This window comes from Eptesicus fuscus, chromosome 15 (assembly GCF_027574615.1).
Source record: "Eptesicus fuscus isolate TK198812 chromosome 15, DD_ASM_mEF_20220401, whole genome shotgun sequence".
Classification (NCBI taxonomy): Eukaryota; Metazoa; Chordata; class Mammalia; order Chiroptera; family Vespertilionidae; genus Eptesicus; species Eptesicus fuscus.
This window is the reverse complement of record NC_072487.1, coordinates 73,718,023-73,732,975: the sequence shown is the minus strand read 5'-3', so window position 1 is coordinate 73,732,975 and position 14,953 is coordinate 73,718,023. Positions and strand designations below refer to the sequence as shown.

Below are 14,953 nucleotides of genomic sequence, written 5' to 3'. Positions count from 1 at the left end.
TGGCTGGTTTCCCGTTTACATTAGTTATTTAAAGTTTCCTTTAAAATAAACGTATTTAAGTTCTAAAAGGTGGGTCTATTGAAAGAACACGAAATAAATAAATGGTAATACAGGGGAGAGAAGGCAGGCAGCATGCGGGGTGAGCCGGCCAGTCTGGGGGGGGCGCAGGTGAGGCCTCCGCAGCTGCTCTCTCTGTTCCCCATGCCGGCCCGGGTGTGGGGGAAGCCCCAACTCAGTAACCTCCCACCTGGGGGGTCCATGTCACATCTGGGCCCACGCACAGACACACGCACACACACACATGCGCACACACACACGCTTCCACTCACATGCACATGCCCCTTCATCACGGGGCCATCTGAGGAGCCACGTGCGGGTGAGTGGGAAAACAGGCCAAGCCAGAGACGATAAGGAGCCAGGGAAATCCACCGTCAAAACCATCATCGTCGTCTTTATTTTCTTATGACAGCTTCCTGAGCCCCGCTGTGTCCCATTGGACGAAAACCTACGCTGACCCAAATTCTTCACCACAGAATCACTTTGTTCACTTAAAAAAAGGTCTGGGAAACTTCAAGAAAACAAACAAAAATTTTAAAAGTTCCCGTAACCATTACCCAGTCCCGCCTGGTTGCCCTGTTAACCTTCCTCGGAGGGTTTCCTTCGTGGCAGCTCCTCCAGCAGCGATCCGGCACCTGCCGTGCTGGACGCTGCGCTGTGACTCCCGGCGCCATCAGACCTCCTCACCTGAGACCAGTTCTGGGCAGCTCAGTGCACCGAGCTCCGAGGGGTCCCTGGGGCAGAAGGCTCCTTGACCTGGAGCTCTGGGGTGGGGCCCTCATGGTACCTAGGAGTTCACTTCACCACATGACAGAGGGCATGGAAGGGCAGAGGGAACAGCGCTGCAGAGCTGCAGAGGTGGAGAGGACCCACTGAGTGAAGGGAGGGCTGAGGCATTAGCGGGGGCTGGAAGGCAGGCTAGAGGGGGGTCCTAGCTGGAGGCAAGCTTGGCGGGTGATAGAAGCCACGCTGGCAGGGCCTTGAATGCCAACCCAGGTATCTAGTCCTCCCCCAAAGGGCAATGGGAGACTCAGGAAGTATTGTTTTTAATAAATATTTTCAAACAAAATTGGAGGAAATAATATAATGAACACCCATATACCATCACCAACATTTAGTAGTTGTTACCCATTTCCCCTACTTCCTTCACTGCTGGCTTATTGTTGTCAAACGATTTTAAAGTAAGTTACAGATATGAAAACAGTTCACTCCGGAAGTGGGGCTTCAGTATGACTAATAAATACAAAAGGACATTTTGCTCTACAACCACAGCTCAGTTTCGATGACACTAAGTGAACACTAATATCATAGGTGACAGTCAGTCCACATGTAATTCCCCCCAAAGTGTGTCTTGGCCAAAACTGGGAGGCAATCCAGGACCACACGTTGCATCTGTGCCGTCCGTCAACCTTTAACCTCTGACTGACCCCCTCTTCTTACGACATTGACCTGTGAAGGGACCGTTGTCCCGCAGAGAATTCCTCCTCCCAGCTGTGTCCGTGGCTTCCTTGTGGTGTTGCTCGGCCCGTTCCTCCATTCCCTGAGTTTCCTGTTCCCGAGGTTAGTGTCCAGGCTCCAGAGGTTCAGAATAAGAGAATACCGAATAGGTGAGGCTCACGAAGGGTTTTAAAACCCGGCGGGATGGGCAGATGGGCAGCTTCTGGCTTTAAGGGCACACAAATCTCCACAGCAGGGGTCCTCAAACTTTTTAAACAGGGGGGCCAGTTCACTGTCCCTCAGACCGTTGGAGGGCCGGACTATAGTTTAAAAAAAAACTATGAACAAATTCCTATGCACACTGCACATATCTTATTTTGAAGTAAAAAAACAAAACGGCAAAAACACCCGCATGTGGCCCGCGGGCCGTAGTTTGAGGACGCCTGGTCCACAGGGTCTCGTTAAAAAGCTGCTTCTGAGGCAGCGGGTGGGTCTGGGTGGTGAGGCCTGGCTGGGCTGCTGGTCCAAGGCCCACACTGGGCAGCTCAGAGAGGGGGGCCGGGGGAGGGGGAGGAAGGGTGGGGAGGAGGGGGCACCTCTAAGGTCAGCGTGTGCTCATCCCCTACTGGTGGGCCGAGAGGTGGGCGTGGTGTCGGATGCGGGACAGTCGATGCTGTCATAGCCTTCTTGTCTCCAGCGGCACTCCAGGAAATGGCTGGTCCCAAGGTGCCGGAACATTCTAACCAGCAGAGGGATGGCCTAGCGCCTCGGTGACCTCAGGGTCTCAGAGAGAGAGAGTGCTCCTCAATAGGCCCTCTGGGGTGGTGGCCTCAGATGCCCCCACTGGACTATGCCCCTAAGTCTTGGCCCCCGGGGGCCCCGAGGGCCTGGCCGGAGGCGCTGAAGTGGGAGAGGAAGGAAGCGGGGAGCAGAAGAGGCCAAGGCTGTCGCCTCCCAGCCTCCAGAGGGGCCTCGAGTAAACAGGAAGGCCTGGCGGCTCCACGGTGGGGGGGCTTCGAGGGTGGGGCCAGAGCCCTCCTGGACCTGCACAGCCTGCGACACAGAGCTCCTTGCTGGGGCAGCAGACGCAGAGAGGTGGTGTGGCTCGCCCCACGTCACACAGCGAGGCCGGGGGACAGGGCCAGAGCCTCGCCTGCCTCTCCTCGTCTGCCCGCTTCCTGGGGTTCCGGTGCGGGGGCCCCTGCCCGTGCTGCCCATCATGGTTCAGAGGGTGCTGGATGGGCCTCACCTTTTGGGGCCTCAGTTTCCCTTCTTATGAACTCAGAGCCCTTACAACTGACTCAAAGTTTCGAGACTCCTGGCCCAGTGGCATTCCTCTGCCTCCGAAGTGGCCTGCAGGGTCCCTCAGACCTGGGGGTGGGTTGGCCAGGCGGGCCCCCATCCCCGGAGGCGGCAGCTGCCGGGCCGTCCTCTGGGGAGAGAGCGGGACACTGCGGGGCTTTGCTCCTCTGGCACAGAGTCTGGTGGGACCACTGACTCCTGTGAGCTCCCGATCCCCTTGGGGAGTCATTCCCCCTCTTCAGAGACCCCGTCCCTGGGCTCAGAGGCCCCAACACCCACACCTGGGGACTCAGAACCACAGCCTATGTCACCTCAAGCTGTGCAGTCCAGTGGTTAAGCCGTTTATTTATCGCCTAAACCAGTGGTCGGCAAACTGAGGCTCACGAGCCACAGGCGGCTCTTTGGCCCCTTGAGTGTGGCTCTTCCACAAAATACCATGGCCCGGGCGAGTCTATTTTGAAGAAGTGGCGTTAGGAGAAGTTTAAGTTTAAAAAATTTGGCTCTCAAAAGAAATTTCAATCGTTCTACTGTTGATATTTGGCTCTGTTGACTAATGAGTTTGCCGACCACTGGCCTAAACATATGCCAGAGGCCAGGCACTATTCCAAGCAATGGGCCTTTGGAACTTGAGAGAGAGAGAGAGAGAGAGAGAGAGAGAGAGAGAGAGGATAAATAACATGTAACATGTGAGAGGGTGATCTGGGCCATTTGTGGAGGAGGGGGAGGGCTATTTAAAATTCCGTGTTCAGGGAAGTCCTCACTGATCATGTGACATTTGACCTGCAACTTAAAGGGTGAGGAGCAAGCCCTGTGGTTCTCCAGGGGGAGAGCATTTCAGGAAAAGGGAACAGCACGTGCAAAGGCCCTGAGCTGGCCATGTGCTTGGCACATTCAAGGAACAGCAAGGAGGCCGTGGCTGCGGTCGTGTGAGCGAGGGGGTAAGAGCAGAGGGTGAGGCTGGTGAAGGGAGCGGGGAGCCTGGCTTTTATGCTGAGATGGTTGCCTGCACAGGGCGCTGAGCAGAGCAGGGATGGGAATTTAGGGGATCAGCCCACAGGATTTGCTTGTGGGTCAGATGCGGGGTGTGCGAGAAAGAGTCAAGGTCACCTCACCCTCAAGGCTTGAGCAATGGGAGGAGGGAGCTGTCCGTGTCCGAGATGACGGACCGAGGCAGGGGCAGCTGGCGGAGAAGGAGTGGAGCCCAGAGCCCAGTTTTGGACGCCGGGAGCCTGGGGCCCGGGGAGAGTCCTGGCTGGAACTTCGTATCCGGAACATAAAGTCGGGAGCTGTCAGCGTATAAAGGGGAGGTAAGCCACTTGGATGAGGCACCCAGAGCCGTATTTCCCGGGCGGACGTTGCTGTAGTACCAAGCCCTGGAGACCTGGGTAAGGTGCAGAGTCTGGGCCCGAGGCCTGGGCAGGGCCGGAGAGAAGGTGCCGAGACCACACTCTGAATACCACGGTCTCAGGCGCTGCATTGTCCAGCAGGACCTGAGGGGGGGTGATGAACCCCACAGAGGGGCCTGGCTCCGTATTGAGAGAAGATGGAGCAGGACGGGTTCATGTCACAAGGTGTCCATCGGCTCACAAAACCTGGTTTCGGTTATTTGAGCCTGAGACCCGGGGACTCGATGCTGTCATGGCCACAAAGGTTTGAGAAATCCTGACTTGGGGGTGAAGGTAGCAGAGACGGGGGAGGCCCAGGAGCCAAGCGTGAGAGGATGAGGAGGAACCGGTGAGGAGGCACATAAGGCGACCCGGGAGGTGGAAAGGGAAACCAGGACAGAATGTTCTAGAAGCCAAAGCAGGAAAGAGACCTAGATTTTAATGATCCTCTGCTTCTCCGCAGCCCTGTTGCCATGCACATCTGAGCCTCAGTTTCCTCCCTTGTGAAATGGGGACCTGACAGTCTCAGCTCGTTGAGGTGGCACTTGGCATGGGGCTGGGCAAGCGTGTGAATGGAGGAGGGACGCCCGTCCTGGTCCTGGGCTTTGAGCTCCTCCGGCCCAGCAGGCTGCCCCCCCCCCCCGCCCCCATTGTGCAGATGAAGAAACTGAGACCAGACTACGGAGGGGTCTTGCCTGAGGCCACTCAGGGCAGAGCCGGATACCCTGACTTCCAGCCGATGCTCTTTCCTCTGCCCCCACTTTCTGCCTGCCTGTGTGGGTCTGACCCTGAGGTGCTCCCCAGCCCTGGCTCCTGGCCTGTGCTGGAGCCGGACAGCCGCCTGGGGGGGGCCCTGGGGGCCGCCAAAATTCCTCCCGTGGCCGGGGGCCAGGGTGGACGTGCTCCATCCCTTCCTGCAGCCCCGGCTTCCTGGCCGGCGAGGGGGAGGAAGAGGCAAATTAGTGCACCTGCCCGCCTTGGGGTCCGGGCCCAGGGGCCTGGCCACCGGCCACACGTCTCCCTGGCGTGTGGGTAGGCGGCACCTGAAAGCATCTGCACCGGCGGGAGCCCCGGCAGGAAACAGTTGGCACACTCCGCTGGGATCGGGAGGGTTTAATGTGGGGTCTGTTTACACAGGTGCGGGCTGGGGGTGGGGGGCCACCAGGGACGGCGCTGAGTCCCAGGCTGGCAGCGGTGGGGCCATGGCCAGGCTCAGCGGAGGGGCCGCGTGGAGAGGGCTGGTCAGGGCCACGGCCTTCGGCGCCCCTGCAGGGAAGGAGCCAGAGGAAGGAATCCTCCTCCTCCTCCTCTCCCTCCTTCCTCTCGGTCTGTGCAGGCGAGGGGGCTGGGAGAGGCGGATGTGTCCATCCGGAGAGAGGGTGCATCGGGGTGGGAACCTCCTCAGGGTCTGCCCCCAACTGTGAGACCCAGTGATCATCAAGCCTTCCGGGGACAGGCGCCCCAGTCTGGGAACTGGCCCCCTCACTGGGAACAGGAGGCAGGCCTAGCTCTCTGTGCCTCAGTTTCCCTAGGCCTCCGCCTGACCTGTCAGGGCACCTCCTGCTTTCGATAACTGTGTCTCCAGGGTCAAAGGGTCCCGGGCTCTGTGCCGGGGACACAGCTCTGCAGAGGCATCAGAGCGGAGAGACTCACATAGCACGACCCCACCCAGGCCGGGGGTGGTGTGGGTGGCCTCCTCTCCACCCCTGGGACCCCAACCTCCTCATCCCTCCTCGGGGTCTCTGGGGGCAGGTCCAGGCTCTCCGGTGGCTCCTGTAGATGTTCTCTCCCTGGCCGTTTCCTACAAGCTCGTGGGCAGGTCCACCTGCAGCCTCTCCTCCTCGCTGGAGAAGCCGGGGGGCCTTGTTCACAACAGGGGTGGGGGTGGCTGCGCAGGGTGGAGGGAAGCGGGAGGTGGGAGAAGGGCTTCCTATGGGATCCCTGTTTCGGCCCAGGTGCCCTGACTCCCACTCTGGACAACCATCCCCCTCATCCTGTGACACCCACAGCCCTGGCGACCTCTGTCCCCATGGTCAGCTCAGGGGGTGGTGGCAGAGAAGGGGGTGAGCCTGGACGAGGCAGCCCTGGGGTCTCTACTCTCCACCCCAGGGGTCTCTCCCTTTGCCGGGAGCCGTGGGTTCCTGCTCTGTGAATGGCTTATGGCCCCGGCCCCCAGGGTGGCAGCGAGGATTCAGAGCTGATAAGGTGAACGCCTAGGGCGGGCCTGTGCACGGAGCGTTCAGCCCCTGGGGCTGGATTAACTGTCCCCGGTCTGGAGCCTGGGGAAACCTCACCGCCACCCCGTTGTCCCCCACGGAGACCATCCTTTCCTGTGGTGCCCCCTCCCCTCTCTGCACCCACAGCAAAGGGCAGAGGACCTGCTACACTCAGCGGACGCCTCACCCCATGCAGCCTTCCCGGCCTGCTGGGCATGGCTGGATCTTGGATCTCCTGTGACCGGGAACTAGCTGGGCGGCTGCAGGGCTGGGCGAGCGAGCCTTCCCCAACTCCCTGCCCGAGGAGCCACACCCGCCCTTCCCTGCCTGTGGCAGCTCCTACGGGCAGCACGCTCCCCCCCCCACCCCCCCTCCAGAGGCCCCCAGGCCTCCTGCCTGCGCTCCCCTCCTGGCCCTGGATTTCGCCATCTGCCACTCAGGACAGGTATAAAGGGAAGGACCCCTGACTCCACCCCTCTGTGGGTCCTGCCAGCTCACATCAAGGTTTATTTCCTCAAAGCCCAGCCCGACCAGCACCGTCGGCTCCGTTACCCTCCAGGACCCCCTGTGGCCTCTCAGGATAAAGTCCTGGCATTCAAGGCCCCCTCCCAAAGCAGGGCCAGAGTCTGCCCCTCCAGGCTTCCTGTCCCCACCACACCCCTGCTTGTCCTCCTCACCTCTTTCTGCCACCCCACCCCGCTCTCACCCAGTCTTTCAAAGGCCGGGCCTCAATGCCACCTCCTCCAGGCAGCCCAGGCCTCCTCCTCTGAGCTCCTTTGGGCCTGACCCTAGGTGCTACCCATAACGAGCGCCACAATGGACACAGAGTTGGCACTTACTGTTTGCAGAATGACCAAGGGACAGTTCTGGGCTCGTCTCCCAGGCTCAGGGAGCACTTCCTGTGTGCCAGGCCCAGGGCTCAGCGACGTGGTGACTCGACCTCTGGAAATCTCACACTAGCCTGGCGAGGAAGGCACTGTCGTGCCCACTGACTGGGTTAGGGCACTTGTCAGGGTCTCATGGCGCAGGGTAAGCAGGGCAGATTTTGAACCCAGGGCCATCATCAGAGTGTGTCCTTTCATTTGGGGCTGCCTCTGGTCTCTGAAGGGTTTTCCGCCCATGGAGGGGGCGGGCACAAAGTGTGACTCCCTGGGCAGGTCCCCTGTTCTCTCTGGGCCTTAAGACTCTGCCCCAGCTGCCATGTCGTGCCATGTGCCATGCTGGGCCTGATTCCCCGCCGGAAAAACAAAGAAATGACAGCCACTGTCACGCTGCGCGCTAAGCCAGCTTTGGTGCCTAATGAGATCTGTTCGAATCCCAGCTGCACTGTCTTTCTGGGCCAGTGATCTCACTTCTTTAGGCCTCTGTTTCCTCGTCTGCAAAATGGGAACGCTGACTTCACTGAGCTCCATCTGGAACGCCTGGGCCTGCCTCCTGAGAGGTTCCCTCGGGGGGCTATTAGGGTGATTGTTTTCATCTGCCCCGGGGGCTGCCAGCCAGCCCAGGACAGGGTGGGATGGGAGGGTGGGGTGCACGGGGAGACAAGCCTGGAGCCTAGGCCCTCCCACCCCACTGCCTCCCCCCTCCCCAGGGCCCCCCACCCAGCGACAAAGCTCAGTGGCACTTCCTCTCGCGCCTGGCAGGCCGCCTGGCCCGGCCCCTTCTCTAAGGAAGCGCATTTCCTGCCTCCCTGGCCTGGCTGGATGAGCCAGGAGCTCCCCACCGCTGCCGGTCAGACCCCAGCCTCCATCTGCAACCCGGGCCGCTGCCGTCCACAGGAGCCCAGCAGCCCCTTCCCACTCACCCCTCGGCCAGCGACCCCCTGCCCGGCCCTGCGCCCTGCGCCCACTTCTCCTGACCAACTTGGCCGCCACCTTAGAAGGCTGGAGCAGGGACGCCGTCGCTCCGGCCGCCTGCTCCCTTCGGGTCTCCGCCTGAGCCCACGCCGGCCCCTGCTCCTGCCCGCAGCCCTGCCCCTGGACACCGGATAAGGCCCAGCGAACAGACCCCCGGGTGGACAGCATGGACCGCCGCACGCTCTACCCGGTCGTGGCCCTGCTGCTGGCCGTCTGCAGCCTCAGCCCCACAAGTAGGTGCCAGGGACCCGGGGTGGGGAGGCCACGCTCGTGGGCAGTGGAGCTGGCCTGGGGGGGTCAGACAGCCCAAAGCAGGCGCTGTAGAGTGACCACCCCTCCCGGCTTGGCAGGAGCAATAACTTCCAGCCCTAAGAGTCTGGGGCAAATGGAGGTGCGTTCTGTACCGTACCCCTGGCCTCCGGCCCCGGCTTCCCGGCCTCTCCCCAAGAAGCCCAGAGCGCTGTACGGCCCCGCTCCGGGCCTTACGCCCCCATCGGAGGACCGCGTGGGGAGGAGGGCGAGAGGCCTCACGTTTGGATCGGGCTCTAGGCTGTGGTTAGTTCCTTGTGGTGTGATCTTGGGGAACTGCCCCGGGCCTCTGAGCAAAGTGGGGATGGTAACAGACTCACCGGCTGCTGGGAAGTCGGCGTTGCGGCAACGCCTGCAGTGAGATGGCTCAGCGGGCTGGCCGCCTCCGTGCTGTTGTTGTTGCTGTTGTTTTAGGATTAGCCTGAAATCCTCCGCCCTCGCCTTTCCTGGGGCCTGTGAGCCGCCCCAGACCCCTTCTGAATGGAGGGCTCTCCCGGCCACTGTCCCAGCTCTACTTCCCAAGAAGCCTGCAGGTGGGGGCGCAGTCCCAGATGAGGGTTTCTGTGGGGGATTCTTGGCCTGGGGTCTTTTCCAGGGGGTCATGACCTCAGCTGCCTTAAACTGATCAGATGAGGGGCGATGGGGAGTCCGCATCCACTTACTGTGGACACCCCTTCAGCCACCGCGCACCCAGGAACGCCCAAGGATCCGGGGGGCGGTGAGAAGGGGAGCAGGGCAGCCTCCCCTCCTCGCCTTACCCCACTCCACAGCATTGTAGAGTCCCTAATCCTTGGTCTCTAAAGTTCTTATCGCTGCCCTGGCTGGCGTGGCTCAATTGGTTGGGCCTTTGTCCCATGCACGGAAGGGTCATGGGTTCGATTCCCAGTCAGGGCACATGCCCAGGTTGCGGATTCCATGCCTGGTCTCGGTGCCTATGGGAGGCAACTAATCAACTGATCGATGTTTCTTTCTCTCTCTCTCTCTTTCCCCTTCCTCTCTCCCTCCCTCCTTTTTTCTCTCTCTAAAATTAAGAAACATTTCCTCGGGGGAGGATTAAAGTTCTTACCGCTGCCTCACTGAGAGACCGGAACCAACCGGAGCCTCAGACACTCAGTGACTTAGCAGGGATTTGACCCCAGGCCTGTGGCTCCATGGAGCTCTTGCTCCTAACCAGGGGGATACAGCAACCCCTTTGGATACAGCTCCCGGTCACCCTGCAAGATGGCTGCCACTATGGCCCCATTTCACAGGACAGGAAGTGGAGGCTGAGGCCCGCCAAGCTCCCATAGCTGGGTAGGAATCCTATTAGAGCGCTCAGGGAGCGGCCCCGCCTTTCTCCCCGCAGCCCCCACATTCCTGGCTGCATGACATTCTCTTCCTCTTGGTCATCAGAGAGAGATCCCTGCGGATCCTTGGGGCCTGGTTTTCTAGGATCAAAGGCAGCGGTGTGATGGCAAACAATTAGCAGGGAGGAGGGGTAGGGCCCGCACTTGTTAATTTCCGTGGTATCAATGTTCCCACGTGGCTGGTTTCCAGCTACCAACTCGCCAAGCTCAGAGCTGGTCAAGGTGCCCTTATCTCATATTTCCATCACACGCGACTGACATAGATAACCTCAAAAGCACAGATAATAGTGACATGGAGTAAAATAATTAGGAAGTGAGAAATTTGATATGTAGTGCCTTTGAAAAAATACAATTTATTTCATTGTAAGCTTATAAAATTTTAATGTTAATAATGTTTGACAGCCCATTGGAAAATCTCTTGATGATTTGTCCGTCTGTTCCTGCGAGCAGGTGCTGGCACCCAGTGGTCCCAGGGTCCCAGGGCGTTTCAAACCATCCAGCCCAACTCATGGTCTGGGAAACTGAGGCCCATGGAGGGCAGATGGGGCGTCTGGCCAAGGCATGGAACCCAGATTTCCATGCTGGAGCTTGTGGGGAGGGTGACCCCAAGCATTCCCATTCAGGCGGGAGGGGGTGCAAATGGGTCCAAACCAGGTCCAGCCTTCTGGGGACACAGCTGGGCAGGATTAACTTGTAATAACAACCCAACCTTCAGAACTCAGACCTAGAGAGTTGCCTGCCCGGCTCTATAAAGATGTCTAGTGCCCAGGTAGCTTAACCAAAACTGGAGGCCGCCCACACGTCCGCCAGCCTGGGCCCATTAGCTGAATTGTCACGCAGTGGGACAGCATGCAGCCATTGTCAGGAAGAAGCTAGATCTGTGTCTACACGCTGTGGACAGGTATCTGGGACATACTGTTAGGTGCCCAAACAGCAACGATTCATCTCCGTAAGAATAAGACCGCACTAAGGCATAGTATACATGGAGAACCCTGAGGTCCCTGTGGTACTCGCTAGCATCAGGGTTTTCACCTTTCTGAGACACGTGTTTCTGTTATGTTGGAATTTCTTGGTTTGTTTTGTTTGTTAATCCTCACCCAAGGATATTTTTCCATTGATTTTTAGAAAGATGGGAGGGAGGGGGAGAGACTGAGAGAGAAACACATCGATTGGTTGCCTCCTGCACATGCCCTGAGCGGGGCCGAGGATCAAGCCTGCAATCCTGCAACCGAGGTACATACCCTTGACTGGAATCGAACCCGGGACCCTTTCGTCTGTGGGCCGATACTCTATCCATTGAGCCAAACCGGCTAGGGCTTGATGGGATTTTTTTTTTAAAGAACAAACATGTAGAGATTTTTAAAAGCAAGTTAACTATATATTCACTTCCATTTGCTTCTCAAAGGATAACGGGAAAAAATGTTAGCATGCTGGTGGGTCGCTTACTAGTTTTTCTCTAGTTTTTAAAGGTAATTTTCATGCAGGTGGATTAACATTCAGGTGCCCTGTGTACCTTTCCTATGTCCCAAAGGTTTCTATGTTGTCATGGGGACTCCATAACCATCCCGTTGTGGTCTGGAATATTCTCTCCCGTAAATGTGCTTTCCATCGTTGACCTAATAAATTCCCTATTGTTGAATATTTAGGTGATTTCCCCTTTGGGGCTAATTATAAATACCACCTCCGTGCACATTTTTGGTACATGCACCTTTTCCTGTATTTTGTAATATTTCACTTGGATAGAGTCCCAGAAGTGAGGGTGCTGGGATTGGTGGCCCGTTTTGGGTGGCTGGGATCAAAGGGTGTTTTCTAAGTGTGGATGAGTGTTCACTGGAGGACAGGCCAGAGGCCGGACTTGGAGACCCTGTGTGGGGGTCTGGGACTCTCTGGAGGGGGGGCCAGTGACACACGACAGAGACTACAAATATGCAGGCTTAGAGGCTGCATTCTGTGGCAGCTCCCCTTTTTGTTTCTTTCTTTATATTATTATTATTTAATCCTCGCCTGAGAATTTTTTTAAGTGATTTTAGAGAGGGAGGAAGGGAGAGAGAGAAAAAAAACATCGATGTGAGAGAGAAACATTAATCGGTTGCCTCTTGTACAGGTGCAGATAGGGATCGAACCTGCAACCTGGGTATGTGCCCTGAGTGGGAATCGAACCTGTGACCCTTTGGTGCACGAGACGATGCTCCAACCCACGGAGCCACTCTGGCCAGGGTAGGCAACTTTCCTCTTGCCAGGAGGAAAGGAGGTTGGAACAGGAACTGTGTGAGCCAGGAGAAGTTAGGTCCTGGAGCCAGTGGGGACATGGCCGTTAAGACTCTCTCTCGCCTCAGCCAGACCGATGGTAACACTAAGACCCAGAGGGAACGAGAGACCCATCTCTCAAGGTTACAGCAGGGTCAGTGCTGGGCCCTCTGAGAACAGGCCTGGTCTATTTGCTCAGGTGCCTGAGGGGCAATCTGGGCGAGAGGGAGGGAACCACTTCTATGTCCACAGTGCATCAGGCAGCTTTGTCTCCAGACCCAGTTTACAGATGAGGACATTGGAGCTCAGGACAAGTGACAGGTCCAGATTTATTTTTCTTTGTTCTAATATATTTTTATTGATTTCAGGGAGGAAGGGAGAGGGAGAGAGAGATAGAAACATCAATGATGAGAATCACTGGTCGGCTGCCTCCTGCACACCCCCTACTGGGGATCGAGCCCACAACCCAGGCATGTACCCTTGACCAGAACCAAACCGGGGACCCTTCAGTCCGCAGTCCGACACTCTGTCCACAGAGCCAAACCGGCTAGGGCAACAGGTCTAGATTTCAACCCCAGATAGTCTACTCCCAAACACAGCTTCCTTTCTCTGCATCTTTTTGTTTTTTGTTTTTTTCTCTGCATCTGTGGGGGCCTGGTGTGGGGGCCTGGAGAGCTGATTGCCCTGGCTCTGGGCCCTCTCCTCCAAGCTCCAGCCCCGGCGTTGGGCATCAGCCCTGGAGGCTGAGAGGACCCTCATCCAGGCCTGAGCTGACTTCAGTGCCTGGGATAGGATGGGGGGAGAGACAAATATAAGAGCCCGCATTGATTCAGTGCTTACTGTATGCCAGATGCTGCTCTGTTATCAGTACTATCAGACCTTGTCAAGGTCACAAAAGCCCAACGAAGCAGGCGCTCCTGTCTCCCCCATTTTACAGCTGAGGAGACTGGGGCACAGGCCAGTGAAAGTATTTGCTCAAGTAACGCAGCTCAGATATGAGCAGCTGGGGCTTGAGCCCTGGGCCTACCCACTGTCCACGCCGCCTCAGGGAAGCTGGCAAGGATCTCTCTGTTGCCAGGTCTTCTCACCCTGGGCATTCGGTCCCTTTCCTGCACCTACAGTGGCCCTCCCACCAAGAACACAACTGGATCAGTTCTGGTGAGGAGATTTTCACAACAGGGTTTTGAAGGATGAGTAGAAGTTGAATAAGTGGTCAAATAAAAGAAGACCATTGATTTGGGAAAGGGCATGACAAAGGCAATGAACAAAGTCTGTTTGAAGGCAAAACTCACATCTACCCACTGACTGGGCTTAAGTAATTGTGACCCCAATTGCCAGTTCCTGCTTAGCACTGTGCACGTATCCTCTTAACCAACATTCTCACCAACCTCATGAGAACGGTATTATGATGGTCATCCCCATTTTATAGACAATAACACTAAGCCATGGGAAGGAAGCTGGAAGGTGGCAGAATCAAGATTTAAACCTTTGGCATCTATCAGATCCCTGTATGTGTGTGTGTGTGTGTGTGTGTGTGTGTGTGTGTGTATATATATATATATATATATATATATATATATATATATTGATTTCAGAGAGGAAGAAAGAGGGAGAGAGATAGAAACATCAATGATGAGAGAGAATCATTGATTGGCTGCCTCCGGCACACTCCCCACTGGGGATCAAGCCCTCAGCCCGGGCATGTGCCCTGACCAGGAATTGAACCGTGACCTCCTGGACCTCCTGGTTCATAGATCAACACTCAACCACTGAGCCACGCCAGCCAGGCCAGATCCCTGTATTTTAAAAAAATATATATATTTTATTGATTTTTTACAGAGAGGAAGGGAGAGGGATAGAGAGTTAGAAACATCGATCAGCTGCCTCCTACACACCCCCCCCACCGGGGATGTGCCTGCAACCAAGGTACATGCCCTTGACCAGAATCGAACCCGGGACCCTTCAGTCCGCAGGCCGACGCTCTATCCACTGAGCCAAACCGGCCAGGGTCCAGACCCCTGTACTTTTTAACTCCACTTTAGGTTGTGGAATGTGGTCCTGGCTCATTGGGGAGTTATGAGGAAGACTGGAGAAAGGAGTGTGGAGGCCTCGCTAGCGGCCAGGCCCAGGGGAGTGGTTGGCCTAGGAGCTGGGGGATGAGTGAGGGTACAATTGGGCCCTGAAAGGAGCGAAGGGTGGCTGGGTGACTAAAGAAGAAGAAGGCAGGAAAGACCCGTCATGAAGGGTCTGCCCTGGCGATTCAATAGCCACAGGCCACTTGCTGGGTCCAGGCGCTTTCCATGGGTCCCTCACCTTGCGGACACACAGCCTAGAAGTGGGTGCTGGGTGCTGGGTGCTGGAGCCGGGCTGTCCGGGTTCAAATACAGGCCCTGCCACTGAGTAGCTGGGTAAGCTCGGGCTCATTCTTGCACCTCCCTGAACCCCAGTTTCCTCGCGTGTCAAATGGCTCTAATGACAGTACCCGCTCCGTGGGCTCCTGCGAGGATCAGATGAATGAGCTCATGGGGAGCCTGCAACAGTGCAGGGCCCAGTGAGCATGATGGAAGCTGTTTTGCAAATGGGGAAACTGAGGCTCGGCTAAGTCAGGCTTTTGCTCGAGGTGACCAGCTTGTGAAGAGGCAGGGATTGGACCCAGGACATCTGACTCCGGAGATGCTTCTTCTCCGGATGCATGATCATCTGTGGCCTCCCGAGGTTCTAGGAGTGGCATCTGGAAAGCCCGTGGGGTCAGGGAACACCAATGTCCGTGGCTGTTGGTCAGGGAGGAGGAGGAAGGG

At 57.2% G+C, this 14,953-nt stretch overlaps 1 protein-coding gene across 1 annotated transcript in view; it reads left to right on the top strand.

The window, feature by feature from the left end:
- Positions 1-8,096: 8,096 nt before the first annotated feature.
- Positions 8,097-14,953, top strand: part of ENG (endoglin) — a 29,876-nt gene continuing 23,019 nt past the window's right edge. Inside the window, exon 1 of the mRNA XM_054726760.1 lies at positions 8,097-8,486. Coding sequence (XP_054582735.1) covers positions 8,420-8,486 — 67 coding nt within the window. The 5' untranslated portion in view covers positions 8,097-8,419. The remainder of the gene's footprint in view (positions 8,487-14,953) is intronic.